At 47.4% G+C, this 27,853-nt stretch overlaps 1 protein-coding gene across 6 annotated transcripts; it reads right to left on the bottom strand.

The window, feature by feature from the left end:
* GLYCTK (glycerate kinase) lies at positions 7-6,641 on the bottom strand. 6 transcript variants are annotated; one of them, XM_005669627.2, is made up of 5 exons: positions 6,459-6,641; positions 2,671-3,092; positions 2,281-2,432; positions 1,519-1,694; positions 7-1,256 (listed from the first exon to the last, which is right to left on the bottom strand). In XM_005669627.2, exons 2-5 carry the CDS (start codon positions 3,045-3,047, stop codon positions 390-392), a joined length of 1,572 nt encoding a protein of 523 aa, XP_005669684.1. In that variant the 5' UTR covers positions 3,048-3,092; positions 6,459-6,641; the 3' UTR covers positions 7-389. The 6 variants fall into 6 exon arrangements, with proteins under 6 accessions (XP_005669684.1, XP_005669685.1, XP_013837215.1 ...); XM_005669628.3 differs by having other exon boundaries at positions 40-1,256; positions 6,625-6,640; XM_013981761.2 differs by lacking the exon at positions 6,459-6,641 and adding an exon at positions 6,251-6,267 and having other exon boundaries at positions 40-1,256.

Raw genomic sequence — 27,853 nt, 5'->3', positions numbered from 1 at the left:
GAACTCTTTTTTTTTTTTTTTTTTTTTTTGGTGTGGTCCTTTTTATTTTCAGTCCTCCTTGCTTCACACCACAGAAGAAACGGGGGCAGGAGCTGAGCAGGGGGCTGCCTGGGGGAGAAGACTGGGAACAGCAAACTGGCCCAGGGCTTGGTCCTCAGGGATACCTGCTGCCATGGCTGAAAGTAGGAGTGGACGAGAGTCCCCATCTGCCTTCTGGTTGGGAAATAAGACACACAGGCCCTGGGTCTGGGAGGTGAGGGCAACCAAGCAGCCAGCACCAAGGTGAAGAGAGGCTGTAAAGCTTGGTGAGGCCCTGGGGACAAACCCTGGTCTGCTCTAGGATGCCGCCCCGCAGACCTCCTGTAGGTTCCTAAAATGTGACCTATGCCTCACCGAGGCCGCAGGAACAGGAGGTGGGTATCCATGACATTAGTGCCCGTCAGCCCCGTGTGCAGCAGATGTGCCCCACCCTGGAAGCGGCAGAAGAAGGTATATGAGTCATTGTGGGCCAGGAAGGCAGCCACATCCAGACCCTCGGCAACGGCCTGTCTGGCAAGCTCAGGCCTAACCCAGGCCCCAGCTGCCTCTGTGGGCCCATCCTGCCCATCAGTGCCACCACTCAAAAACAGCACATCAATAGGCTCTAATGGCCACTGTCCCAGCTCCACTCCAACACGCAGGGCCAGTTCCTGGTTCCGGCCACCCTTGCCTGAGCCCTGCAACTGCACTGTGGGCTCGCCACCAGCCAGCAAGCAAACTGGCCCCTGAGCTCCCACCACAGCTTCCAGGGCCTCCTTCAGCTGCAAATCTGGGAGCTGGAGCTGGGCCGCCAGTTCATAGAGTTGTTTATCCTCCTCTACAGAGGTTCCAGCCGCAGGCATGGTGAGGCAGGCTCCAGCCACTCGGGCCAGCAGCCCATAGAACTGGGCCACATTTTTCACATCACCCTGTATGGCTGTGCTCAGCACCACAGCCTTATAACCCAGTGCCTCAGCCTGCTTCTGAGCTTCAGCCAGTGCCAGTGCATTGGAGCCAATGATCACATTGAGGACATGACCACAGGCATGTGGTCCATGGGGGTCAGAGTCAGCCCGAGCCAGCACAGTTTTCACAGAACGTGGCAGAGCAGCACGAAGGCCATAACGATTGAGGATGTGCAGGCAATCTTGCACACTGTGGACGCTGGCCACAGTGGGGCCGCTGGCAATCACCTCCACAGGGTCTCCCACCACATCGGACAGAATCAGGCTCACCACCTGGGGAGGGGTCGCAGAAGCAAGGCTCAGTCCCACCTGGTCCTTGCCCCAGAGCCCATGACGACAAATTGCCTCCATCCATCCACACGCCCTCACACCACCCAGAGCATCTCCTTGCCCACTTCTCATCCCTCTCAAGTGAGTGTGCAGAACACTTGGCCTTGTGAACTCCTGCACCATGCCTCTGCCTTACATCTCCCTGGCACATGTGGACCTGGCTCCACCTGCCCAGGCCTGTCTGGGGAAGAAGGGACCCACACACCTGAGCAGGGTAGGCAGCCTGAGCCAGCCCCCCACCCTTGAGCTGGGACAAGGCCTTCCGGATGGTGTTCAGCTCCTGGATGTTGGCTCCACGGGCTGCCAGCAGCTTGGTTAGCTTCTGCTTCTCCTCCAGTGTGACAGGCGGGATGGGGGCGGGCAGCAGCGCCGATCCCCCACCTGCAGAGATAGTGAAGACCTCAAGCAGAGGGGATGGGTGGCAAAGGAACTTCCCCACCAGGAGAGCAGGCCAGCAGTGCCTATCTTAGGGAAGTGGAGGCTAGAAAGGTGGGGTTAGGGTGCCCCCATGTGGGCATATAGAGAATGTGTGCACAGTCACCACACCCTGGGCACCTGAGGGTGAACCCTGCCTTGCAGTAGCCCAAGTCCCAGCAGACAATGGAAGAACTATTCTTTTAGAGCTTGGGAAGGGAGCAGACCTGGAAAGGACAGCGGAGGACCACAGAGGGGGCTCTGAGGGAGGTAGAGAACGAATTTCTAGCTCTGGGTAACAATGGTACACACACAGCAACAAGAGGGATATTTTCCCTGCAAGGCCCTGAGTGAGATGCTCCCTGGGTTCCCTCTCATGATTCCCCAACAAGATCAGTTGAGAGGAATACCCCCACCGGCTCAGGGGAGGCCACCAAGGAGTCAGCCATCCAGGATCTCTACTGCCTCCCTTGCTCTGTGACCTTGGTTCAGACCAATGGTCTCTTGGTCTGATATCTGGAACCCATCTCCCCAGCCAAGCTAGCACCCACACCTGAGATGAGTACAAGCAGCAGGTCATCAGCTGTGAGGCCTTCGGCCAGCTGTCGGATGGCCAGCGCGGCCCGCAGTGCATCCCGGTCCGGGAGGTTGTCCTCCGCACCCTCGAATACCTGGACACGGCTATGGGGCTTCAGCAGCATCTCTCTGAAGGGAGAGAGAATAGAGAGCAAGAGATGGGGTGGCTTCCTCTTCCCACCTGAATTTCCAGATATACAGGTAAAGAGACATGAAGAAGGGTGCCCTCTGACAACCACGTGCAGCCAGGCCATACCCAGAAGAAAACAGAAGCTGGTGAAGGAAGGAGGCCCCGATCCAGCCTGAGTCTGGGCCCAGGTTCCTCTCCAGATGGATTGTGGGGAGTAACCCTCCCAAGGCTCCTTACTGTTTGCCAGCATGCTCCATGGCAGCACGGATCCCCCTGGGCACGCTGATCACTCCCTGCACGAGATGTTGGCCTAGTAGCTCCTCAGCTGCAGCTGCCATGCCCAGCACAGCCTTGCCAAAGCCCACCAGGTAGAGGTTCTGCCGCAGCTGAAAGCTCCGGTCCCGCACTTTCAGCTGCCCACTGTCAGGATCCAAGGACAGTGCCCGCTGCAGCATGGGACCTGGCAGCATGGCACCCACAGTGCTCTCAAATATTTGCCGTGCCTGCTCTTCCAGGGCCATGCCACTGGCCAGCCGGGTCAATGGGCACCCCCAGAGGAGTGGGCGCGAGGGGGCCCGGGCGAAGTGACGCAGGACTTGCAGGGCTATAGCCATGCCCCACTGCTCCTGCTTTCAGCACCACCTGGAACCCATGGCTGCCTAGGGGAAAGAAAGCACTAGTGAGACCGCTGCAAGGCCAGAGACAGGAGGCTGCCACCAGCCACAGCTCTGAGGGCTCAGACCCAGCGGACCCCACAGCTGCTGCTTCAAGAATGGGCCATCTGCCAGTCCAAGGGGACTTCCTAAGGCCTTCAGCGGCCTGATGGCGCACCAGTCTTCAGAGCCCAGGCCTGCCACCCAACCATGTCCTCCTCTTCGGCAGGTCACACGCCAGCCCTCTGGACACTGCCCCAAGTCCAAAGGTCCTGTTGGCTGAGCCCTCCTCCAGATCGCGCTGAGAGTTAATCATTCACAGGGGGAACAATTACTAACAGTGGGCTCCTGAGGCACCCCTTTTCCACCTCCTGCACTTCTGAGCCTCACCCAGGGCAATGCCCCTTTCTGGTACTCCTTCCTTGCCTCTTTACCACTTCTGTGGCTATAAGGCTGCTGGCTGTCCCACTAACTGACCTCAAGCCCAGTGACCTCCAGCCTGCTCTATTTCATTAGCTCATAGCCCTGGGATGGGGAGCCTGGTAAGGCTAGATCTGTATAAGGAGGCTGTAGGTTTGCCAGGACACTGATAGGCATGCCTAGAATGCATCCACAGGGCAACAGGCAGGCCCAGAGGCACATAGACTGAAGAATTCTAGCACTCGGGGTCAATCCTTCAAGAGGTTCAGGTTCAAAACAGCAGTCGCAGCAAAGTCTGGCTCATAGTAAAACCTTGAAGAAGTCTTGAGACACCACATGGCCACAGGTACCATGGGGCCCAATCTGTTGGACAGAAAAGGATGCCCTTCCACCTACATGGTCAGACCCACCCCTGCTGAACACATGACTTTTGGCTCTGACATAACATAACCAGTCTTGGGTCACACCACCCACAGAGGTGAGAGCCGTGTGGCTGGAGCAGGCAAAGGCCAAGCTCCCACAGCTGAGGCCAAGTAGTCATTTTCCCCACTGGGCACAGTAAAGGCTAAAGAAGTCTTGAGGTGAAGGTCAAGAGGCCGCAGAGGAGTTTAGGGACAATAAAGTCCCAAAGAGCTCACCTCGAAAAAGGCATTACTGGAATGTGCATTGTGGCTCAGCAGTTTAAGAACCCAACATAGTGTCGTGATGATGATGGTTAGATCCCTGGCTTCACTCAGTGGGCTAAGTATCCAGCATTGCTGCAAACTGTGTTGTAGGTCGCAGATGTGGCTTGGATCTGGTGTTGCTATGGCTGTGGTGTAGGCCTGCAGCTGCAGCTCCAATTTGACCTCTAGCCCAGAAACTTCCATATGCCGCAGGTGTGGCTGTGACAAAGGAAAAAGATATTATTGGAGTTCCAGCTGTGATGCAGCAGGTTAAGGATCCTGTGTTGACAGAGGCATAGGTCACAGCTGCAGCTCAGATTCCATCTTGCCTGGGAATTTCCATATGCTACAAGTACAACAGAAAAAGAAAAAAAAAAGGCATTACTTTAATAAATGCCCACCATAAATGCTGACAGCTGACTGCAGCAGCAAGTGTGGACAGAGCAAGAGAAAGGGGCTGGGAATCAGGCTCCAGATCCACCACAAGGACAGCTCGATTTCTCTCATGGGGCCTCATGTGTAAAAAGAAAAGTGGAATGAGATTAAGACTAATAGTCTCCCCTGCACATCTCTGGACTCTCTGAAGCTGTCCACTGTTAACAATGGAACCCAAACATCATCTTATCCCACACTCAAAACACCCGGCAGGAGTTCCCATCATGGCTCAGGAGAAACGAATCTGACACTAGCATCCATGCAGACACAGGTTCGATCCGTGGCCTTGCTCAGTGGGTTAAGGATCCGGCGTTGCTGTGAACTGTGGTGTAAGTCACAGACACAGCTTGGATGTGGCATTGCTGTGGCTGTGGCAGACAGCTACAGCTCTGATTTGACCCCTAGCCTGGGAACCTGAACTTCAGGTGCAGCCCTAAAAAGACAAAAACAAAAAATAAAAAACAACCTGTCAGAAGTTCCTGCCCTGAAGCCCTGCATCCTCATGGTTACAGCAGGGGTTTGTTAACACCGAGCCACCATGAGCACTCCTTTTTTTTTTTTTTTTTTTTTTTTTTTTTTGCCACGACTACAGCATGAGGAAATTCCTGGGCCAGAGATGGAATCCACGCCACAGCCACAACTAGAGCCCCTGCAAGTGGCAACGCCTGGATCCTTAACCTGCTGAATCTGACTGCAGCAGCTCTGGTTGCTCATACAGGCAGGTTCGATCCTGGCCTGGTGCAGTAAAGGATCCTGCATCGCCACAGCTGCAGCATATTCAATCTATGGCCAGGGAAGGAGGGAGGGGAGGGAGGAAGGAAAAAACAAAAAGCAAAAAAACCTGGCAACTTCTAGCCTTCAGCCATTTAGTCTACATGAAACTCAGCTTTCCCGGAAGAGAACCAAGCATGCCCCAGATCAGCTGTGAAAGGCAACACAAAGGGATCCAAAATGGGCTCAGCTGTGGCCTAGGACCTCTGGGGCTGGGCCATTAGAATTAGAGGTAAAAGCCCTTTGGCATGTAGCAATAGTTGATTTTTCAGCCTGGGTGAACTTTGTACCAGTTTCTCTGATGGATAGGGGCCTAGAGGATCCCAGCCCAGGGCAGGGGGCGCCCAAGACTAAGGTAGCCAGATAAAGTACAAGTCACTCAGTTAAATTTGAATTTCAGATAAACAAGTAGTTTGTTAAATGTAAGAACCTCCATACCATGTTGGGGACATACCTATACTAAAAAAATTTTATTATTATTATTTGTCTTTTTAGGGCCCCACCCACCGCGTACTGAAGTTCCCAGGCGAGAGATCCAATCGGAGCTGTAACTGCCACCCTACACCAATTGTCACAGCAATGCCAAATTCTCCGAGCTGCGTCTGCAATCTTTGCCACAGCTCCCAGCAACTCGGGATCCTTAATCCACTGAGTGAGGCCAGGGATCCAACCTGCGTCCTCAGGGATACTAGCTTAGCCACCACCGGAACTCCTTTTTTTTTTTTTTTGGCCGCAACAGGAGCATGTGAAAATTCCCGGGCCAAGGGTGGAACCCACGCCACAGCAGCGACTAGAGCCGCTGCAAGGGGCAACGCCCAGATCCTTAACCCGCTGAGCCACAAAGGAACCCTTAAAAACTTATCTGTTGTTCACCTGAAATTCGAATTTAATTACACGCCCTGCCTTTTTATTTGCAAAACCCAGCAACTCAACTCGTGACAACGCCTCTCCTAAAACCCCCAGCGATCCTGCGCAAAACCCGGAAATACTGAGCAGACCCGCCTCGAGTCCTCCCCCCACCAAGCGGGGCTGGAGCCCTTTCCTCCTTCGCCTGTCCGCCCAGCCCCGGAAATGACGTTACCCTGGGGCCGAGGCCTCAGGCCAACACGAAGGAAATGGCTGCCGCGTAACGTCCAGTAGTGACCCGAGAAATAAAGGGCAGCAACCGCCGTCACCAAGCCCAAGGTACCCGGTGGCCCTGGCGGTGCGGACTTTACTGCCCCACAGCTCCAGGCCGCGGATCCCACCTTTCGTGACCGGAAGTCCCCCAAGGGGGCGGGGCGGAATCCGGAACTTTTAGTGCGTGGGGCGGGGCTGGGACTTCTAGGGAGAGCTGCTGGAGGATCCGGACTGGCATCTTGGATCGGGGTTTTGGCTCATCATTGACCGACTACATCCCCGGCTGAAGGCACTTTCAGGGTTCAGTGTCTTCATCTCCACAGTGGAATAATAATCCCCGCTTCACCGACTGCTGTAATCCGTCCCCCTCCTTTATTCTGTATTATCCCATCAGTCTCAAATCATTCCGACCTACTGTTAGGTGCCAGGCACTGGACTAATCAAGCGGGAGGAAAAATCACTCTACACAACCCATCCACTCTGGCGCCATATTAAGTCATCCTTTCCCCTCACCGCTGTTATTCCACAATTCTCCGGTTACCCTTTCTCCCTTGGGCGACCAAATCACAGCTCCAACTCAGCAAGAGAGTTCTGCTTCGTGGTTCTCGAACACACAGGCAGTGTGTAAACACGAAAGATCTTAGGCCTCCCACGGAGTCCCCGCTCTCACCCTGAGCCTGGCTTGTTACCTTCCCTTATACAAAAAGACAATTCCTGGAGTTCCCCTAGTGGCTCAGCTATAGCTAACGGACTAGTATCAACGAGGACGCAGGTTCCATCCCCGGCCTCACTCCGTGGGTTAAAGATCCCGCTTTGCTGTGGCTGTGGCATAGGCCCACCGCTACAGCTCCAATTCAACCCCTAGCCTGGGAACCTCCATATGCCCCGGTGTGGACCTTAAAAAAAAAAAAAAAAAAAAAAAGGTGCAGAAGGGTACATTGTTGTTACTAATGTTTTCTTCGGGAGAAATGCTTTTATTCATTCCTCCAACACTCAAGAGACGTTTCCTGAGTGCCTTCTAGGTGGACCAAACGCTCTGTCTAGCTGCTGGGATGAGTAAGAAGTGGTACTCTTAGTTGAGAAATTTCTGCTTTTGTAATTACATTCCGACAGTGCTGGGGGCCAGAAGAGGGGGTGTAAATTTGAGCATCCTCTCATTATTTAGTCCCAGACTCTCATAAACAGACACCATTTACTGTGCCAGCGCTGTTATATCAGACTGTTAGCAGGAGATATATTATCTTTTTCTTTTTAGTCTTTTTGCCATTTCTTGGGCCGCTCCCGTGGCACATGGAGGCTCCCAGGCTAGGGGTCGAATTGGAGCTGTAGCCACCAGCCTATGCAAGAGCCACAGCAACAATGGGGATCCAAGCCTCGTCTGTGACCTACACCACAGCTCACAGCAACGCCGGATCCTCAAACCACTGAGCAAGGCCAGGGATCAAACCCGCAACCTCATGGTTGCTAGTCGGATTCATCAACCACTGCAGCACAAAGGGAACTCCTATATCCATTTTTTTAATCCCCATCCCACCCTACAGCTACTCACAAGATGCATTTAAAGATAAGGTTTTGTTATACAGTAAAAGAACAGAGACCATTCCAACAGAGAAAAAAAGCCAAATTAGGAGTCTTTATTACTGGCCAGGGCCACACACTGCCTAAAAGAGTGCCTAAAACAGTGTGAAGCCACGAACAAAGAAACGGACCGCGTTTATAAAAGCAAACTTACACCCAGGTTGGGAGGAGGTACGCATGCCTAAGCAGGGGTGCAGAAGCAAAGCAGTGGGTTAAGTTATTTTAAACCTTAACTAGTAATAGTGTTTAGGTTAAATAGTAACGATTTAGGGTAAGGGCTCTATTTCCTGACTTCAAGCAGGCAGCTTATGCTGGAGTCAAAGAGGTGGTTAGATGAGTAACCATGTAGCAAATGCAGTTCTCCTTATCAGCTAACCTTGTTCTCTAAGGAAGGGGGCAGCTGCCAGAGGCTAAGGTGCCCAGCTGCTTACATGACACCGGTGCTGTGGAATGTCAACAAGGCCCAAGCTTATGTCCTTCAGTTTAGATTCACACTGGACTGTGAGCTCCTAGAAGGTGGTAACTTGGTCTGACTAATATTTGCGTTTCCACTGCCTTGCATAGGACCAGACACAAATACAAGCTGGGATTTTTTCTCTTTTTAATGAGTTAACGAGAGAGAAATGCTCAGCTACAAAGTGCTGCAGATCCTAGGTGGAAGGGATTTCACAAAAGGGAAAGAGATGATGGTGAGTGGAAGTAGAAAACTTCATGAGGAAGTGGAATTTGGGCCCAAGAAAACAGGCTCATCAGAATGCTTAAACATACCTTGATAGTAGGTGCACTTTGGCAATAAATAGTAATGTCAAAATGTGACAAGCTGTGTTCCCATTGTGGCTCCTCAAGTTAAGAACAAGACTATGGAGTTCCCGTTGTGGCGCAGTGGTTAACGAATCCGACTAGGAACCATGAGGTTGCGGGTTCGGTCCCTGCCCTTGCTCAGTGGGTTAACAATCCGGCGTTGCTGTGAGCTGTGGTGTAGGTTGCAGACGCAGCTCGGATCCCACGTTGCTGTGGCTCTGTCGTGGGCCGGTGGCTACAGCTCGGATTCAACCCCTAGCCTGGGAACCTCCATATGCCATGGGAGTGGCCCAAGAAATAGCAAAAAGACAAAAAAATAAAATAAAATAAAGAACAAGACTAGTATCCATGAGGATGTGGGTTCAGTCTCTGGCCTTGCTCAGTGGGATAAAGAATCCACCGTTGCTGCAAGCTTCGGCCATAGGTCAAGGATGTGGCTTGGATCTGGCATTGCTATGGCTGAGGCATAAGCTGGCAGCTTTGGCTCCAATTTGACCTCTAGTCTGGGAACCTCCATATGCCGTGGGTGTGGCCCTAAAAAGACAAAAAAAAAAAAAGAAAGAAAGAAAAGAAATGTGACAAGCAACTTCAGTCCAAGAAAATAATTGGTTAGGTGGGCAAAGATGGTGTAAGGGAAGAAAAAATTTTTTCCTCTATTCTCTGAGGTTCATTGACTGAGGCTCTACAAATTAAACTGACAAATGACAGATTAACAAGAGAAAAAAGTTCATCTCAGGAGTTCCTATTGTGGCCCAGCAGGTTAAGAACTCGACTAGCATCCATGAGGATGCAGATGTGATCCTTGGCCTTGCCCAGTGGGTTAAGGATCACAAATTGCCCTGAGCTGTGGCATAGGTCACAGACACTGCTCCAACCCTGCATTGCTGTGGCTGTGGTATAGGCCAGGAGCTGCAACTCTGACTTGACCCCTACCTGGGAAGTTCCATATGCCATAGGTGCAGACCTAAAAAGAAAAGAAAACAAAGTTGATTTTATATGGATAGGTGGACCCTCACAGAAATGAAGTGAAAACCCCCAAAAAGCCATTAGGCCTGTGAGCTTATATAGCATTTTTAACAAAGAATGATCAGTTTTGGAGATGTGACAAGGCAAAAGGGGTATGAGCTTCTCAGTACATTGTGGGAAAGTAAATATATGGGGGAAACTAATGGAAAATAAAGATTGCTGAGGTAATTTGTAGAGATTTATCTCAGTTTTGGCTCCCCATCTCCTGGTGTGGGGAGGGCACCTTTCTCAAAACCAATCTTCCCTAAAACTGAGTTCTCTTACCAAGTTTGTGATTAATCTCTCCAACCAAAACTTTATTCCTTTTCTTGTCTCCTCTGACCTCAATTCCTTTCTTGTCCTCTTTGACCACAATCCTGTGCTAACTGAACACTCTCAACTAGAGTCAGATGACTAAAATTGCTGTTGTAGAAACCATCATCAACATACAAATTCAGGGAGTTCCCTTCGTGGCGCAGTGGTTAACAAATCCGACTAGGAACCATGAAGTTGTGGGTTCGGTCCCTGGCCTTGCTCAGTGGGTTTAGGATCCGGCTTTGCCGTGAGCTGTGGTGTAGGTCGCAGACACGGCTTGGATCCTGCGTTGCTGTGGCTGTGGTGTAGGCCGGCGGCCATAGCTCCAATTCGACCCCTAGCCTGGGAACCTCCGTATGCCGTGGGAGTGGCCCTCGAAAAGGCAAAAAGACCGAAAAAAAAAAATGCAAATTCAGATTGTTTCTCCAGGGCAAATGAACTAACAGGCTCCCAAGCCTGGCCAGAGAACTGTAAACCAGAGACATCATGGCTCCTGAAAATATGATTAAAATAAGCTACAGAAATGTCCCAGAACAATCGTTAATCCCAGCTTCTTTGTTCTTTCCCTTTAAAAATATCCCTAGCTCAGAGACCAAGTTGCACTCGATCTGAGACTTGTCTCCCACTCCCTTGCTTGGCACCGTGCAATGGACCCTTACTTTGCTATAAACACACTCTGTCAGAGTTTGGCTTTTTGCGCCAGGGCACACGAGACCTTGCTCCTTAACTCTCACAGGAAATTAATGCCCTGCTTTTCAGTAGAAAGGAGGAGGGCATTACTGTTTTCTATATTCCTTCAGCTCAAAATAATTCTTATGCCAAAGTGGCATATTTGGGAGTTTGCATTGTGGCTCGGTGGTAACAAATCTGACTAGTATCCATGAGGATGTAGGTTCAATCGCTGGCCTCGCTCAGTGGGTTAAGGATCCAGCGTTGCAATGAGCTGTGGTGTAGATCACAGACGGGGCTCTGATCCCGAGTTGCTGTGGCTGTGGTATAGACTGCCAGCTGCAGCTCCGATTTGACCCCTAGCCTGGGAACTTCCTTATGCTGCAGGTGCGGCCCTGAAAAGACAAAAAAAAAAAAGTGACATGTTTGGGTGTGGGATATTCTGATCCCCTTTGATGGACATGAAGAGATCTTCAGCCCAGAGGTTTTATGAGTATAAAGCAATCTAGAAGTTCCCTGGTTGCCTAGTGGTTAAAGATCCAGCGTTGTCACTCCTGTGGTGTAGGATCAATCCTTGGCCCAGGAATTTTTGTATGCCGCGGGTGCAGCCAAAAAATAATTAATAAAAATAAGGCAATGTAAACCTCCATTGAGAAGTTCCTGCGGTGGTGCAGCGGGATTGGCAGCATCTCTAGAGCACTAGGATCTCTATCCCTGGCCCAGCACAGTGAGTTAAGGACCCAGCATTGCCACAGTTGTGGCATAGGTCACAGCAGCTGTGGTCCACCCAATCTCTGGCCTTGAGGTAGGAGATAGATGGGCTCCAGGATAGACAATTACAACTAGCCTCTAGTTTACACTTCCGGAGGCAGGAGATAGATGGGCTCCGGGATAAACTTTTATAACCAGCCACCTATCTATACTTCAAGATAGAAATAACAGGCACAAGGTAAATAACTGGTACTTGCCTTCTCTGTACTTGTTAAACAGTGGTAATAGCAGGGTCAAAAGAGAGGCTAAAAGACCAGTCACATACTTCCCATCCTTGGGGTCAGGGAGACCCCAACTACACATGCATAGAGAGACCCCTCTGGATCAAAAAGGGAGGGGACACCAGGCCATGATAAATCTAGAGAACCTTCCCACCATGCCTTGCCTTAGAATCCATCCTGGCCAAAAGATAGGTACACAGATTGGGGAGGACCCTGGGTCTGGTCAGAGGTGAAAGGCAGAACAAGAGAATTGGCCAAAGGATAATAATGGCTTGGAAGTACTGTCCTAAATAAGTGATTTAAATCACACTCTGGGAGCTCCCATCATGGCTCAGTGGTAATGAACCCAACTAGTATCCATGAGGACCAGGGTTCCATCTCTGACCTTGTTCAGTGGGTTAAATTAAGGATCTGGTGTTTTACTGGGAGCTGTGGTGTAGGTTGCAGACTCGACTCGGATCCCAGGTTGTGGCTGTGGTGTAGGCCAGCAGCTACAGCTCCAAGTCAACCCCTAGCCTGGGAACTTGCATACGCCTAGGGGGCAGCCCTAAAAAGCACAAAGAAAAGAAAAGAAAAGAAAAAAAAACTCATCTCTGGCCAGCTCCTAATTGAGGGGGGCTGTCTTCAACCTTACTCCTCCTTTGTATGTGTATTACTGCTTTGCTTCTGCCTTAGATAAAATAGACTAATTCTCTGTAGCTCTCCCACATGTTGTACTGTGCTTCTAACAATAAGCTTTGTACCTGTTTTTAGTCTTTGCCTCCTTGAAACATTGTTACATTCAACAGGAGGCAAGAATGACAGAAGTTCTGCTTCTGGTCTCTAGCTGGTCTAGTAGTTAGGATTCTTGGTTTTCATCCAGACTGCCCATGTTCAATTCCTGAGCAGATAATTAAGATTTTGCTTCAAGTCATCACTCACTGCTATCTCTACAAAATCAGCCTGGGAACTTCATATGTCTGGGATGAGGCCAAATAAATAGTAAACTTTTGTTGTTGTTGTTTTTTGTTTGGTTGGTTGGTTTTTGGGTTTTTTGGGGGGAGGCTGGATTTTTTTGTTTTTTAAATAGTAATCTTTTAATGTTCAACTACCTGGGGGTTTGGGGGTTTTCTGGAGGGGAAGATGTTGTGGTCTCTGCATGTGAGTGGAAAAAGAATTTTCCGGATTTAAACCAAGGTGTAGAAAAGACAAGTTTATTGAGGCAAGAGACACTGTTAATGAAAGGCCAGTAAAAGAACAATCCCCCTCGTCCGGGCTCGGAAGAGGCGACACCCCAAATCACTCGCGAGAAACGGTCTTGATGCAAACAGCAAGAGGATTTTTATTCCAAGCGCGCTGGGGCTCACAGTCGTAGGCCACGCAGGGGTAGAGGACTGCGGCCCCGAGTGCGGAATCGGGACAGCTTTTATGGGGTTCACAACAAAGCCTGTGCGTCGCAAACCAATCATTTTAAAATATTGAGAGCCCGCGCTCCGTGGACCAATCATTTTAAAATAGCTCCGGAGGTCCGCATCTGCGTGGGCTCCTGGGCAGAGTGACAGATTGCAGTTGAGATAGGTCACTAGGGCTTTCAATGTGTAATCAATTCCTCTATGGTGCCAGTCAGTTTTACAGAATCCAGATAAGTGATTAGTCAACTCATTTCCTGTTATCTTACTTAGGCCAGGATAGCAGGCCCTGGAACAATAGGAAGTGTGACCTTCTACCTATTTACTGGCAGCGAGCAGGGTCTGGAATTCGGGGGCATTTAGAGCTTTTTATTAACTTCCTGGGTTCTGGGAGGGTTAGGTTGCATTTTCATCCTTTCATTAACACAGTGAGCAAACTTCCTGATAATCAGGGAGAGCTGATTATCTCTCAACTCTTGGGGCATGGTTGTATCTGTTTTTATAACCCAAAGAAAAAGGAGTGTGAGGAGTGATTTTGTCATACACCTTTTGACCTGCTGATTGGTTGGGGAAGAATGGGGTCTTCTGATAGACTTGCTGGTTGGTTGGGGAAGGATGGGGTCTTTAACTACACTTGCTGTTTTGTTGGGTGTATATGTTGCCCCCAAAGGGGCAGAGTGAGAAGTGGGCCTCATACCTTTCCTAGTAGGGGGCAGGAAGGAGTAGGCCAAGTTGGTGGGGTGGGTAGGTCCTCAGGACATTGTAACAATGACAGCGAGACAGGTGGGATGATAAGGGCCTGGCAATTCTTTAATTTATTTATTTATTTTTTTTGTCTTTTTGCCTTTTCTAGGGCTGCTTCCCGCAGCATATGGAGGTTCCCAGGCTAGGGGTGAATCAGAACTGTAGCTGCTGGCCTACGCCAGAGCCGCAGCAACTCAGAATCTGAGCTGCATCTTCAACCTACACCACAGCTCACGGCAACGCCGGGTCCTTAACCCACTGAGCAAGGCCACGGATCAAACCCGAAACCTCATGTTTCCTAGCCGGATTCATTAACCACTGCACCACAACGGAAGCTCCGGGTCTGGCAATTCTTATCTCAGCTGGAGGCTTTTTGAGTTTTATTTCCTTGGAGAAGCCTTGAAGTCCCACAGGAGAGGTGCAAAGTTTCTATATATCTTGGCTCTTCCCTTACCTCTTTGGAACAGTCTCTCAGATCTATCTGAGAGGCTATCTCCCAGGCTTAAGTCCTCAGTATATTCACCAAATAAAACATAATTCTCAGCTCTTAGACTGTACTTTTTTTTTTTTTTTTTTTTTTTAGTCAACAGGTTTGTAACAATATTGAAAAGGTCAAAAACATTTTGCTGTTTGAATTCACAAACTCAGGAGAGTCTTGTGCACTAATCAATACCACAAATCGGGAGAACAAAGCAGAAAGCAGCTTCCACGAAGAGAAATTCTCTGCACCAGTCTTGGGTTTCTGTGGCAGGGCAGATTTTTATTTCATTAGTTCATGTGGCTTCTAGGGTCCCCCTCCTTTGTTGCATTTTAATTGTGACTGCACAGAGGCAAATAATAAGAATTCAGGACTAGCAGGAAATGTAATCCTGATTTAGAACCAAAAATAAAAATAGTGAATATTGTCGTGGTCTGCGCACATGGGTCCAAAAGAAGATTATTCTGGATTCAAAGTAAAGACAAGTTTACTGGAGTTCCCGTCTTGGCGCAGTGGTTAGCAAATCCGACTAGGAACCATGAGGTTGCGGGTTCGGTCCCTGCCCTTGCTCAGTGGGTTAAGGATCCGGCGTTGCCGTGAGCTGTGGTGTAGGTTGCAGACGCGGCTCGGATCCCGTGTTGCTGTGGCTCTGGTGTAGGCTGGTGGCTACGGCTCCGATTGGACCCCTAGCCTGGGAACCTCCATATGCTGCGGGAGCGGCCCAAGAAATAGCAAAAAAAAAAAAAAAAAAAAAAATGGCAAGACAAGTTTACTGAGGCAAGATGCTGTTAATAGAATGGACCAACTTCTTGATAATCAAGGAGAGCTTACCCAGATCTTGCAGGCCTGTCAGTTTTTATAACCCAGGGAGAGGAGAGATTTTGTGATATACGTGCTGACCTGCTGATTGGTTGGGAAAGAGGGGTCTTAGTTGGGAGCTGGGAGCTTACAAGGGCCCTATAAGGGCTGGGTGAGGAGTGGGCCACATACCTTTCCTAGTAGGGGGCAGGAAGGAGTAGGCCACGTTGCTCTATATGGAAGACGGGCATTACAATAAGGATCTGGTAATTCCTGTTTTAGCCAGAGGCTTTGAGTTCAACCTCCTTGAAGGGGCCTTGAAGCCCAGCAAATAAGAATGTGTTCATACTTTTCTCTAATAAGGTAAACTCAGTTTGGTTACTTTAACCTGAAAAGTAGTATGAATTATAGTGCATTCATAAGAGAACCTATAAAAATCTCTGCCACCTAAAAATCCACCATGAAAATAAAGCAGTAATTTTTTTTTTTTTTTTTTTTTTAATGCAAAACCTGAGCTAAGCCAGGGGGTGTCTGTCATCACCTCCAAACTAGAGACAGTGACCTTGGGGGGTGGGGAGCTCCGCTGGGTCATTTGTCCTCGACATCCTGCACCTTGGGGCTCAGACTCCTCTTTTTTACCTTTCAGCCCCTAACACCTCATGGAGTTTGCACCGAGGAGTAGAAGAGCTCCCTAGAGGGGCTGCTGGAGTCAGCGCTGCAGTGAGTTTTTAGGAGCCCCTTCTCTCACCGCCCCACTCCTCCCACCCTGCCTTTGTCTCTGCTGGGCACTTCTCCAAGGCAGACCCAAGGCAGGGTGCTGTAGGGGCCCAGAGTTCTAGTGATGGAAAATGTTGTAAAAGGTTGCTCAGTGGGAGAAGAGGGTCAAGCAGTCCAGAGGCAGGTTTAGATTGGAGCTGTCTTAAGTAAAGGCTGTTAAACACCCTAGAGCTATTTTTCTTGAAAGGAGGGGTGGGGGAGAATACAAACAAGCACCAGGAAGCAGCTCAGCTGGGACTGAAGAGGGCTGCTAAAGCAGTGTAGGTTGGGGTGGCAGAAAGGACTTTTAAGCCTTTTCCAATGGTTCTACAGTTTCAGAGGCAGAGGCTCTATGGGTCTAGGCAGTTCTTCCTGGCTCTGGGCAGTCTAAGCTTATCTGGGAAGGTCCCATCCCTTCCTTCCAGAACAAGACGGCATTGTTTACCAACAATGGACTTTGTTAAATGTGACAATTATCTACTCTTTGCAGTAGAAACAGAGCTGGAGCCTTCCAGTCCAGAAACACAATGTAAATCCAGACTCTAGTGGTTACGGGCTGCATGACCTTGGGAAAGTTACCTAACCTCTCATAACCTCAGTCTTCATCATTAAAATGGGGTTAAGAGCTTTAAACAATGTGTTTAGAGTGCACACAGAAAGGCTCACAGTTGTGGCTGGGCCAGCTTTACAGCTATGTGACCTGGGGAGTCACACACGGAACCGAAGTCAGAAGGGCCCTGAACTTGACTAAATATTCTGCTCTTGCTGTCTTGCAATTCTTAACTTTTTTGAAGAGGGGTCCATGTTTTTATTTTGTACTGGGTCTGCAAATTATGTAGTTGGTCCTGCTACCAGGCAAAGGAGGCCATCCTTTTGAAACTGAGCAGGACCCCGGGGACTCCCAGGTACAAATCCTTTCTGTGTCCCCCATTTCTTGCTTACAGAATAGGTTTCAGCCTTCCCTGCTAGTCCCTGAGTTCCAAAGGGCAGGTTCAAATAGCTACTAATCAGGGAATGGAGGGGATGCAGAAAAGGGGAGGACCAGACTAGAACTAAAAATGCAGCCTGGGTGCAGGGTCCTAGTTCCAGCCTTAAGGGGTTCACAAATCATATCTTTGAGCTCTTCTCTAGAGCTAAAACTCCCAACAAATGAAAGATGTTAACTACTTGATGAAGCACTCTTCATTCCAGAGAGGTCACAGTTTGATAACCTGGAAAATTGAAGCTTATCCCCACCTGAGGCCAGATTAAAGGAATGCAGAACCTGCACATACCCTGATCTTTATCAGCAACCCCGCCCTTGAACCATTGATATAAAACTCCTCTCTAACTCTTCCCTGACCGCCACCCACGTTGAGAAACTCAGTTTTGCAGGCATGAATCTGCGGTGTTCTCCTTTGCCTAGCAAAGCAATACAGCTGTTCTTTTCTACTTCACCCCAAACTCTGTCTCTGAAATTAAATTAGGAGTCCAGTGCATGGAGACAGCAAGAGACCTGTTTTGAAAAGATGATATATTTGTTTAAGTCACTTTAAACTGCATGAAATGTAGAAATTTAACAAATGAGCCAATCCCAATCTTAGTATGGTAATCATTTCACATTTTTATATAAGTGTATCAAGTCATCATGTTGTACACCTTAAACTTGACCCAGTGTTATATGTCAATTATATCACAATAAAGCTCAGGGAAAAAGAAAGAAAGAAAAGAAAAGAAAAACCATGTCCAACTAGCTTAAACAATAAGGAAAAGTTCTTTCACATAACAAGGGATCTCAAGGTAGAAATGGCTCTAGTGTTGGCTAAATAGTTCACGATGACCCTGTGTTAGTTTCCTAGAGCTATCTTAGGAAAGTCACCCAAACTGGATGACTTAAAACAATAGCATTTTGTTGTCTCACAGTTCTGGAGCCGAGTAGTATAAAATCAGGTTGTCAGCAGTGTTAGAATACAAGAGGCCAAAGACCAAGGACTGTGAGATCTCAAGCAAGTTTATTGACCAGAAAAGTGTCCAGGAGCACAGAGTCAAGAGGAGACCCAGGCTCACTGCCTGACAGCAAGGGGCTTTTTCTTTCTTGTCTTTCTTTCTTTTTCTTTCTTTTTCTTTCTTTTTCTTTCTTTCTTTCTTTCTTTCTTTCTTTCTTTCTTTCTTTCTTCCTTTCTTTCTTCCTTTCTTCCTTTCGTCCTTCCTTCCTTCCTTTCCTCTTCCTTTCTTCCTTCCTTCCTTTCTTCCTTCCTTCCTTTCTTCCTTCCTTCCTTCCTTCCTTCCTTTCTTGTCTTTTTGCCATTTATTGGGCCGCTCCCCTGGCATATGGAGAAACTCAGTTTTGCAGGAACCATGAGGAACCATGAGGTTGGGGGTTCAATCCCTGGCCTTGCTCGGTGGGTTAAAGATCTGGCGTTGCTGTGAGCTGTAGCATATGTTGCAGACTTGGGCTTGGATCCCACGTTACTGTGGTTCTGATGTAGGCCGGCGGCTACAGCTCCAATTGGACCCCTAGCCTGGGAACCTCCATATGATGCAGATGTGGCCCTAAAAAGACAAATAATAATAATAATAAAATAAAATAAAATTTAACACTTTCTCCAGCTATGTTTATCTTGAGGTTTTGAGGTTCATGAGATTATCTTTGTTCAAGGGCCGTCAGCCATAGCCTGGAGACCATCTAATTATAAATCTGTCCCGCATCAGGCCATCTGGTTTTATTTCAGTTCCTCTCCATTTTATAGTTGCCACCTATCAAACAGGGCCATGCTCCCTCTGAAGTCTGTAGGACAGACTGCAATCTCTGCTTTCATATTTTTATTGAAGTATAATTGATTTACAATGTTGTGATAATTTCTGCTGTACAATCAGCTTCCATTGTTACACAGTCATCTTCCTCCTGTGTGTCTCTTCTTATAAGGACACCAGTCATACTGGAGTTAGAGACCACCCTACTCCAGTATGACCTTAACTAATTACATCTGCAACAACCCTGCTTTCGAATATGGTCACATTCTGGGGTGCTGGGGGTGAGGACTTCAATATACCTTTTAGAAGGTGGACACAATTCGTCTCATAACATTTCCCTTCCATCTTTCCAGTCTGTCTTTCTCAACCTGCTGAACTATCTTCCTCATGGTTCAACCTGGCTGTAGAAGTCCCAGGATTACATCCAGTGCAATGAATGAATGAACCCTTTTATCCCTTTCAGAAGCAAAGAAACCTTTCCAAGACCCCTTCTGTAGCAGACTTGTTCTCATTTCTCATTAGCAAAAATTTCATCACAGGTGCATGCCTAATGCCATTACTGGGAAGAGGAACAAGTCTACTCATCATGATTGGCTTGGGCCAGCAGTTCTCAGATCTCAACCTGTATCAGCATCACCTGGAGGGCCTATTACAATACAGCTTGCTGGGCCCTACCCCCAGAGCTCCCAGTTCTGGGGTGAGGTCTGTGAATTTTTTTTGGCCATGCCCACAGCATGCAGAAGGGTTTTTGTTTGTTTGTTTGTTTTCATTTTTGGCCAACCCGTGGCATATGGAATTCCCAGGCCAGGGATCAGATCCAAGCCACAGTTGCGACCTACAATGCAACAGCTGTGGCAATGCCATATCCTTTAACCCACTGTGCGGACCTGGGGATCAAACCTGTGTCCTGGTGTTGCAGAGATGTTTCTAATCCTGTTGCAGCACAATGGGAACTCTGCAATGGAAGTTCTTGGGCCAGGGATCGAACAGTGCCAGAGCAGTAACCAGAGTCACAGCAGTGACAACACTGGATCCTTAATCCACTGAGCAACCAGGGAACTCCAAGTCTGAGAATATGAAATTTTTTTTTTTTTTTTTTCGCTGTTTAGGGCCACACCCGCGGCATATGGAGGTTCCCAGTCTACGGGTCCAGTCAGAGCTACAGCTGCCAGCCTACACCACAGCCACAGCAAAGCGGGATTCCAGCCTCGTCTGCAACCTACACCACAGCTCACAACAATGCCGGATCCTTAACTCACTGAGCGAGGCCAGGGATTTAACCCACAACCTCATGGTTCCTAGTCAGATTCGTTTCTGCTGCACCATGCTGGGAACTCCCTGAATTTTTGATGATCAGTGTTTGTCTGGTGAAACTGATGCTGCTGGTCCTGGGACTGAAACCATGTACCAGGCCCTAAGTTTTTGTGTTTTGAAGTAAAAGTTTTTTCCTTTAGCCCCTCAGTCCTCCCCTCAGTCTCAAAAGGCTGATTGATACAAGAGTTAATGATTAGAAAATATTAAGGTGGCTCCATGGCACAATGGATGGCTCATTGGACTTCTAGAAAATATTGTTACAGCTAAAAACTATTTAAAAGAGTCTCCATTATGTTATGTCCTGCCTTGGCCCACTAACTTATTGCTACTGTAGTTAGAGTTACATTGCACCTAGCATCTGGCTTTTCACAAATGACCTCTTCCTTGACTGTTTTCTTTTACTAATGGTTACTTTCTAGTTAAGAGTTATATCACACCTAGTGTTTACTTTTGTAATTGAAACACTCCCTAACATCCCTTCCTTGTAAGAAATCTTCTTTCCAGAGAGAAAGTCAAGGAACGATAACCTCGAAGACAACCAGAAATCATTACTGGACCAACTGACACCGGATTTGACGACTCTGAAATGATCTGTGGATAAAGAATAATATAGACACCTTAATCAATAACCCTGTCTTCTGAGCTAAACCTATAAAACCCTTGCTATCCCATCTCAAGACAAGACATAGTTTTGAGGCGTTAGCCTGCTGTGTCCTCCTTTGCCTGGCAAAGCAATAAAGCTGTTCTCTCTTTTCCTCAAAACTCTGTCTCTGAAACTTAATTGGTGCAGGTATACAGAGGCCACATTTTTAGCTGCTGGTCCACACTTTGAGAACAAGTGGTTTAAACTAATCAGGATTTATCTCAGAGGTCTGGGCTCAACTCTTGGAAAATACATTGCCACTCAGAGGAGGGAGGATATCTGAACAAAAAAAAAGGGGATTCCAGAAGAAAGGAACAAGAGGAGAAAACTTTTGGATAGGCAGCCAGTACTGTCTGCCATGGAGTGGCAAAAAAAAACAGGCAGGAAGAGACTAGGAGTGTGTCCAGACAGGTGAGAAGAAAGTCAGAATGATGTCAGGGAAACCATGGAGAAGAGATTCAGGAAGAGAACAGTCAAGACCATAGGTAGGGGTCAGGAAGGAAAATGCTGAAAAGTGACCACTGGATTGGATAAACAGAAGATCTTTATTGATCTTAGCAAGAGCAATTTTATTTTGAAGACAACACATACAATTATAAAAAATACTAAGTCATTTACATATTATTTTTTGTTGTGGTTTTTTTGGTTTTTCTATTTTTGCTTTTTTTTTTTTTTTGTCTTTTTGTTATTTCTTTGGGCTGCTCCTGCAGCACATGGAGTTTCCCAGGCTAGGGGTCTAATTGGAGCTGTAGCCATCAGCCTACGCCAGAGCCACAGCAACGCGAGATGCGAGCTGCGTCTGCAACCTACACCACAGCTCACAGCAACGCCGGATCGTCAACCCACTGAGCAAGGGCAGGGATCGAACCCCCAACCTCATGGTTCCTAGTCAGATTTGTTAACCACTGCGCCACGATGGGAACTCCCTTTTTTTGCTTTTTAGGGCTCAACCCTTGGCAAATGGAAGTTCCCGGGCTAGGGATCAAATCGGAGCTGTAGCTGCTGGCCTACGCCACAGCCACAGCAACATCAGATTCAAGCCTCATCTGCAACCTACACCACAGCTCAAGGAAACACCTGATCCTCAACCCACTGAGTAAGGCCAGGGATGGAACCTGCAAACCTCATGGTTCCTAGTCAGATTCATTTCCACCACGCCACAATGGGAACTTCCATTTACATATTATTATCTGCCACTGATACCAAGTGCTAGAGCTAATTTCTAGCCTTGGGACTGGTTTTCCTGGACTCAACGTAATTAGGTGAGTGATAAGAGGAGCCAATGGAGTTTTGATTTACTGTTCAACAACGAAGTAAGTTTACTGAGACAGAACCTAGTATTCTGAGCTCAAGTTGAAACACAGCCACATACTGAGTCCTAATTTACAGAAAAGAGGTCATGATCGTGGGATGAAGGTTTGCACATCCTCATCAGTTTGCTGGTTCACACATGTTCCCACACATGTTCAGATATGTCTACTTACCCAATCAATTCCCACCTACACCTCTCTATCTCTGCACATTTATTGTCTAGTGTTGTAAGCAGCTCTCTGCAGGAAGCAGCTCTTTGCAGAAGGCCTTTTGTCTTATCACTTTAGCAAAGCCATACATATATATATTTTTTTCAAATGTATTATTTCAGTTTAACAGAAATTTACAGCCTTAGAATATTGTTTTTTTAATTTTACCAAGTGATTATTTAACAGAAAATTACATCATAAACAGCCTCATAATAACTTTTACATCTTAACTAACAAGATAAAATTACATTTCACTCTGCAATGAACTATAACATTGCAATAAAACTTAATTTTAAACTTATCAGTTTAAAATGTATGGTCATTTAGTCTAGACTGGGCATGAAGTTCAAGTCATCTAACAAAGCTATATTTTAACTAACCTTGACACCAGGTGCTCCCCATGCTTAACTAACCTCAGGCCCAAGTACACCTTCCAAGTCCTTTTATCACACAATACTTTACCTAATCTGTTCACACTTTCCTTCAATTAAAGAAGTAGAAATGAAGAATACAACATTAACAGATGATTAGATCTTTTCCCCAGCCTCCCCTTCAGCAGTTGTGTGTGCAAACTATGTGAACCAGATAGGGTCTAACGGAAGAGCATGGGGAGTCAGCAAGTCTGCACACAGAGCGGTAAGTGACAGAGAATCTGAGTCCCTACCTTAATGATTAACTGAGATTATTTCTCCTTTTTCCTTTTAAAAATTTTCATGGCCTAGCAGAATCTTCGAAGTTGGTTCTGGGACACAGATCCACCTTCTTCCCAAGTTGCTGGCCTCCTGAAAAAAGAAACCTTTCCCTTTACAACAAACATCTGTCTCTGAATTGGCTTTCAAGCAGTGAGCAACCAAACCTGAGTTTGGTAACAGCTTTGAATATGCACAAAGTTACCTATAGACAAGCTCAGGTTCTGCCACTTGCTACTGGAATACCTCTCTTGGCCTGCATTTTCGCCTCTCAGAGTCATTAATGAGGATCAAGTGGGATCATGTGTATAAATAATGTGATGTAATAATAAAAAATGTGTATGCAAGATAATTGTTATTATGGCTACACATCATTTACTTTCCCCACATGTAATGTTTATTTATGTATTTATTTATTTATAAATTTTATTTATTTATTTTTCTGCTGTACAGCATGGGGGCCAAGATACACTTACATGCATACATTTTTTTCCTACCCTTTGTTACAATATAAGCACCACATGTAATGTTGCTAGCTAGTGATTGATTTCCCAGTGTTGGGATAAGTACAATATTTATTTATTTATTTACTTACTTATTTATTTTAGGGCTGCACCTGTGGCATATGGAAGTTCCCAGGCCAGGGGTCAAATCTGGGCTACAGGTGGTGGCGTACATCACAGCCACAGCAATGCCATATCTGAGCCGCCTCTGTGACCCATGCCATAGCTCCTGGCAGGCAATGCCAGATCCTTAACCCACGGAGCAAGGCCAGGGATAGAACCCAACTCCTTGTGAAGACTGGTTTAGAAGGGTTCTTAACCTGATGAGCCATGACGGGAACTCCTAATTTTTTTTTCTTTTAAATAGGACTTCCCGGAGTTCCCATCATGGTGCAGCGGAAACAAATCCAACTCGGAACCACAAGGTTGCAGGTTTGATCCCTGGCCTTGCTCAGTGGGTTAAGGATCTGGCATTGCCGTGAACTGTGGTGTAGGTCACAGACACGGCTCGGATTTGGCATGGCTGTGGCTGTGGCTGTGGCCGACAGCTATAGCTACGATTAGACCCCTAGCCTGGGAACCTCCATAAGCCAAAGGTGAGGCCCTAAGAAAAGCAAAAAAAAAAAAAAAGGAGTTCCTGATGTGGTGCAAGGGGATCAGCAGTGTCTTCGGAGCACTGCACTGCAGGTTCAATCCCCAGCCTGGCACAATGGGTTAAGGATACAGCACTGCCACAGCTATGGCTTAGGTCCCAACTGTGACTCGGATCTGATACCTAGCCCAGGAACTTCATATGCTTCGGGGTGGCCAAAAAAGAAAAAAAAAAAATATTATAGTTGTTTTACATTGTTCTGGTAATTTCTGCTGTATTTTTAAATTTTTTATTATAGTTGATTAATAGTAGCTACTTTTGGACATTTTTTAATTACTTATTTATATTTTTAATTTTTCTGCAATGGATGTATATTTGCTGGTGTGAAAACTGTGTAAATAATTGAAAAATGATTAAAAGAAAAGGAAAAATAAAAAATTAAGTCTGATGCTCTATAAGGCAATCTGACAGTTCTGACTGCAATTTTCCCCTCTGCTCACCTCCCACTGCAGCTAGCCTATCTGGGTGACTTTTTATTTTACTTTATTCATTTATGTTTTGGCCATACTCATGGCATATGGATGTTCCCAGGCCAGGAATCAAACTCCTGCAATAGCAGTTAGTTGGGCTGCTGCAGTGACAACACCAGATCCTAAACCTGCTGTACCACAAGGGAGCCCCTCGGCCACTTTGTTTGTTTGTTTTTTGCTTTTTAGGGCCACTGCCAGCCTACGCCACAGCCACAGCAATGTGGGATCAAAGCCGCATCTGCGACCTACACCATAGCTCACAGTAACGTCGGATCCTTAACCCACTGATCAAGGCCAGGGATCGTACCCACATCCTCACGGATCCTAGTCAGGTTCGTTACTGCTAAACTGCAACCGGAACTCCCTGGGTCACTTTTTAAAGCCCAATCTATGCGGCACTGTTGGATTGGAAGCTAGGAGAGCCCCACTACAACAGGGCAGAGAGCCAGCCTTGGAATGTGAAACAGTGAGAATGTGAAATAGGCTGAGCCGTTTCGGGATGCTCTTAAAATATAAAAAAAAATGACTTTTTTCCATTTCAAAAATAATTCAGGAAGTCTTAGGGGGGAAGCTTTGGTCTTAACAGTGAAATCTGGAAAAGGTACAGGAAGCACAAAACTTAAAAATGCTTTAAGATATCTTTTGGTTTACAATATTCACAAATTATGGCTGTTTCTTTGTAGATTAAAAGGGACCGAAAAAATGGTATATTCACTTCCCAACAGTTTTAGGACATGGCACCAGATCTTTGTTGCTATCTAACCATTCAAAGCAGACTACATGAGCCTTCCTAGCCTGTGAAATAAAAAAGCAGAAATTGCAGGGAAATGTTTGCTCTGGGGCACAGAGGGCTTTTCTTCTACTGTTTTGCAGTTTGGAAAGTTGCCATCCATTTGAGTTCCACTCAAACAGGCTTTTTCCAGACCCCAGAAAAATTGTAGCCAAAAGCTCTGCTCTTTGTCAGAAGGCAATTGCAACTCAGACCTGGCCAGGATCTTTCACTCTCCTCTCCAGGAACAGGTTCTCTCTTTTTTTTGGTCTTTTTCTAGGGCCGATCCCTCGGCATATGGAGGTTCCCAGGCTAGGGATCTAATTGGAGCTGTAGCCGCCGGCCTACACCAGAGCTCACAGCAACACTGGATCTTTAACCCACAGAGTGAGGCCAGAGATCGAACCCGCAACCTCATGGTTCCTAATCGGATTTGTTAACCACTGAGCCACGACAGGAACTCCAACAAGTTCTCTTTATGGGCAGGGATCCTGGTTATTTTTTCACCCAGGGATGGAACACAGACCCTAGTTCTTTCCAGAAATCCCCCAGTGCCCCAGGATTTCTGCCGTTGCTGTGAGCTGTGGTGTAAGTTGCAGACACAGCTTGGGTCCTGTGTTGCTGTGGCTGTGGCTGTGGTGTAGGCCGGCAGCTGTAGCTCTGATTTGACCCCTAGCCTGGGAACTTCCATATGTCGTGGGTGCAGCCCTTAAAAAAAAAACCAAAAACTTTCTATATCATGAACGTTGCGGTTGCACAACTGTATATGGATGTCGCAAATCATAAATCTATAAAAAAGGCTGTTTTTGGAGTTCCTGTCATGGCGCAGCAGAAACAAATCCGACTGGGAACCATGAGGTTGTGGGTTTGATCCCTGGCTTCACTCAGAGGGTTAAGGATCCTGCACTGCTGTGAGCTGTGGTGTAGGTTGCAGACACGGCTCGAATCCTGTGTTGCTCGGTATATGATGTAGTCCTGCAGCTGCAGCTCTGATTTGACCCCTAGCCTGGGAAACTCCATATGCCACAAGTGTGGCCCTAAAAAAAAAAAAGGCTGTTTTTGTTTTTGTTTTTTGGCTGTACCCAGGACATGCAGAAGTTCCAGGCAGGGATGGAACCCGTAACACAGCTGTACCCAGAGCCATAACAGTGATAACACCAGATCCATAACCTGCCCAGCCAACAGGGAACTCCAAAAAAGCTGATTTGTACTGTACATAAATTATACCTAGATTGAGAATACCAACAACAATCTGGTTTAAGTTAATATGGAAAAATGTATAAGATGCAATACTAGAGCTGGAGGGAGAACGAATTGTTGCATCTATAGCTTATGTTGATATATGAATGAGGAGGATATTGAGAGAATTTAAAACTGTCTTGTTGAATGAGAAGATACTTTTCCATTTTTAAAAAGTTATTTGTAATTGATGCTACAAGTTTTTAAAACTTAAAGATGACTGTTTATAAAAATGTGTGTAGCTGAACACTTAAAATTAGTTCATTTAACCCACTTATAACGATTTAAAGGTTTTTAAAGAAGGTTTGAAGAAAAGTCCTGGGTGATGATCACATTAATGTATAGCCAAATGAAAAAAAAATTCAGCCAAATGAAAAAAATTCATCCACAAAATTTATGCAGTCTAGGAGTTCCCGTCGTGGTGCAGCGGAAACGAATCCGACTAGGAACCATGCGGGTTCGATCCCTGGCCTTGCTCATTGGGTTAAGGATCCGATATTGCCGCGAGCTCTGGTGTAGGTCACAGACTCAGCTTGGATCTGGCATTGCTGTGGCTGTGGCGTAGGCCGGAGGCTACAGCTCTGATTAGACCCGTAGCCTGGGAACCTCCATTGGCATGGGTGTGGCCCTAAAAGGACAAAAGACAAAAGACAAAAAAAAAAAAAAAAAATTATGCAGTCTACCGTGTAGTACACCTCAATTTAAAAAGAACGGGAGTTCCCCTCGTGGCTCAGTGGTTGACTAATCCGACTACGAACCATGAGGTTGCTGGTTCAATCCCTGGCCTCTCTCAGTGGAGTAAGGATCCCACAATGCCCTGAGCTATAGTGTAGGTCACAGAGTGGCTCGCATCTGGTGTTGCTGTAGCTGTGGTGCAGGCCGGGAGCTGTAGCTCTGATTCAACCCCTAGCCTGGGACCTTCCATACGCCCCGGGTGTGGCCCTAAAAAGACAAAAAAAAACAAAAAACCAAAAACCCACGAAAACAAGAACAAGCCTCCTGGGGGATAGCCCAAGGGGCAGTATTTGCTCTCACTCGCCCTTTGGTGGGGGAGGCCTACAGGGGGCGCCCCAGTGTCGGCGGCGGGTTGCGATTCAGCACAAAGGCTCTTGCCTCACGGGCACCAGAGACCTTGGGGCTCCGGTGGGAAGGACTTGGGAGTCCCCACCCATCCCGCCCAGCAGCAGTTCCGGGAACCGTCGCCTCCGGCCACCCCGCCACCCAGCCACCCAGCCACACCACTCTCTCTGCCGGCCGCGCTGACGTCACCGCCTCGCCTCGCGCCGCCGTTCTCGCCCCGC

The sequence above is a fragment of the Sus scrofa genome, chromosome 13, assembly GCF_000003025.6.
Source record: "Sus scrofa isolate TJ Tabasco breed Duroc chromosome 13, Sscrofa11.1, whole genome shotgun sequence".
Lineage (NCBI taxonomy): Eukaryota > Metazoa > Chordata > Mammalia > Artiodactyla > Suidae > Sus > Sus scrofa.
This window is presented reverse-complemented; position numbering and strand designations above follow the sequence as displayed.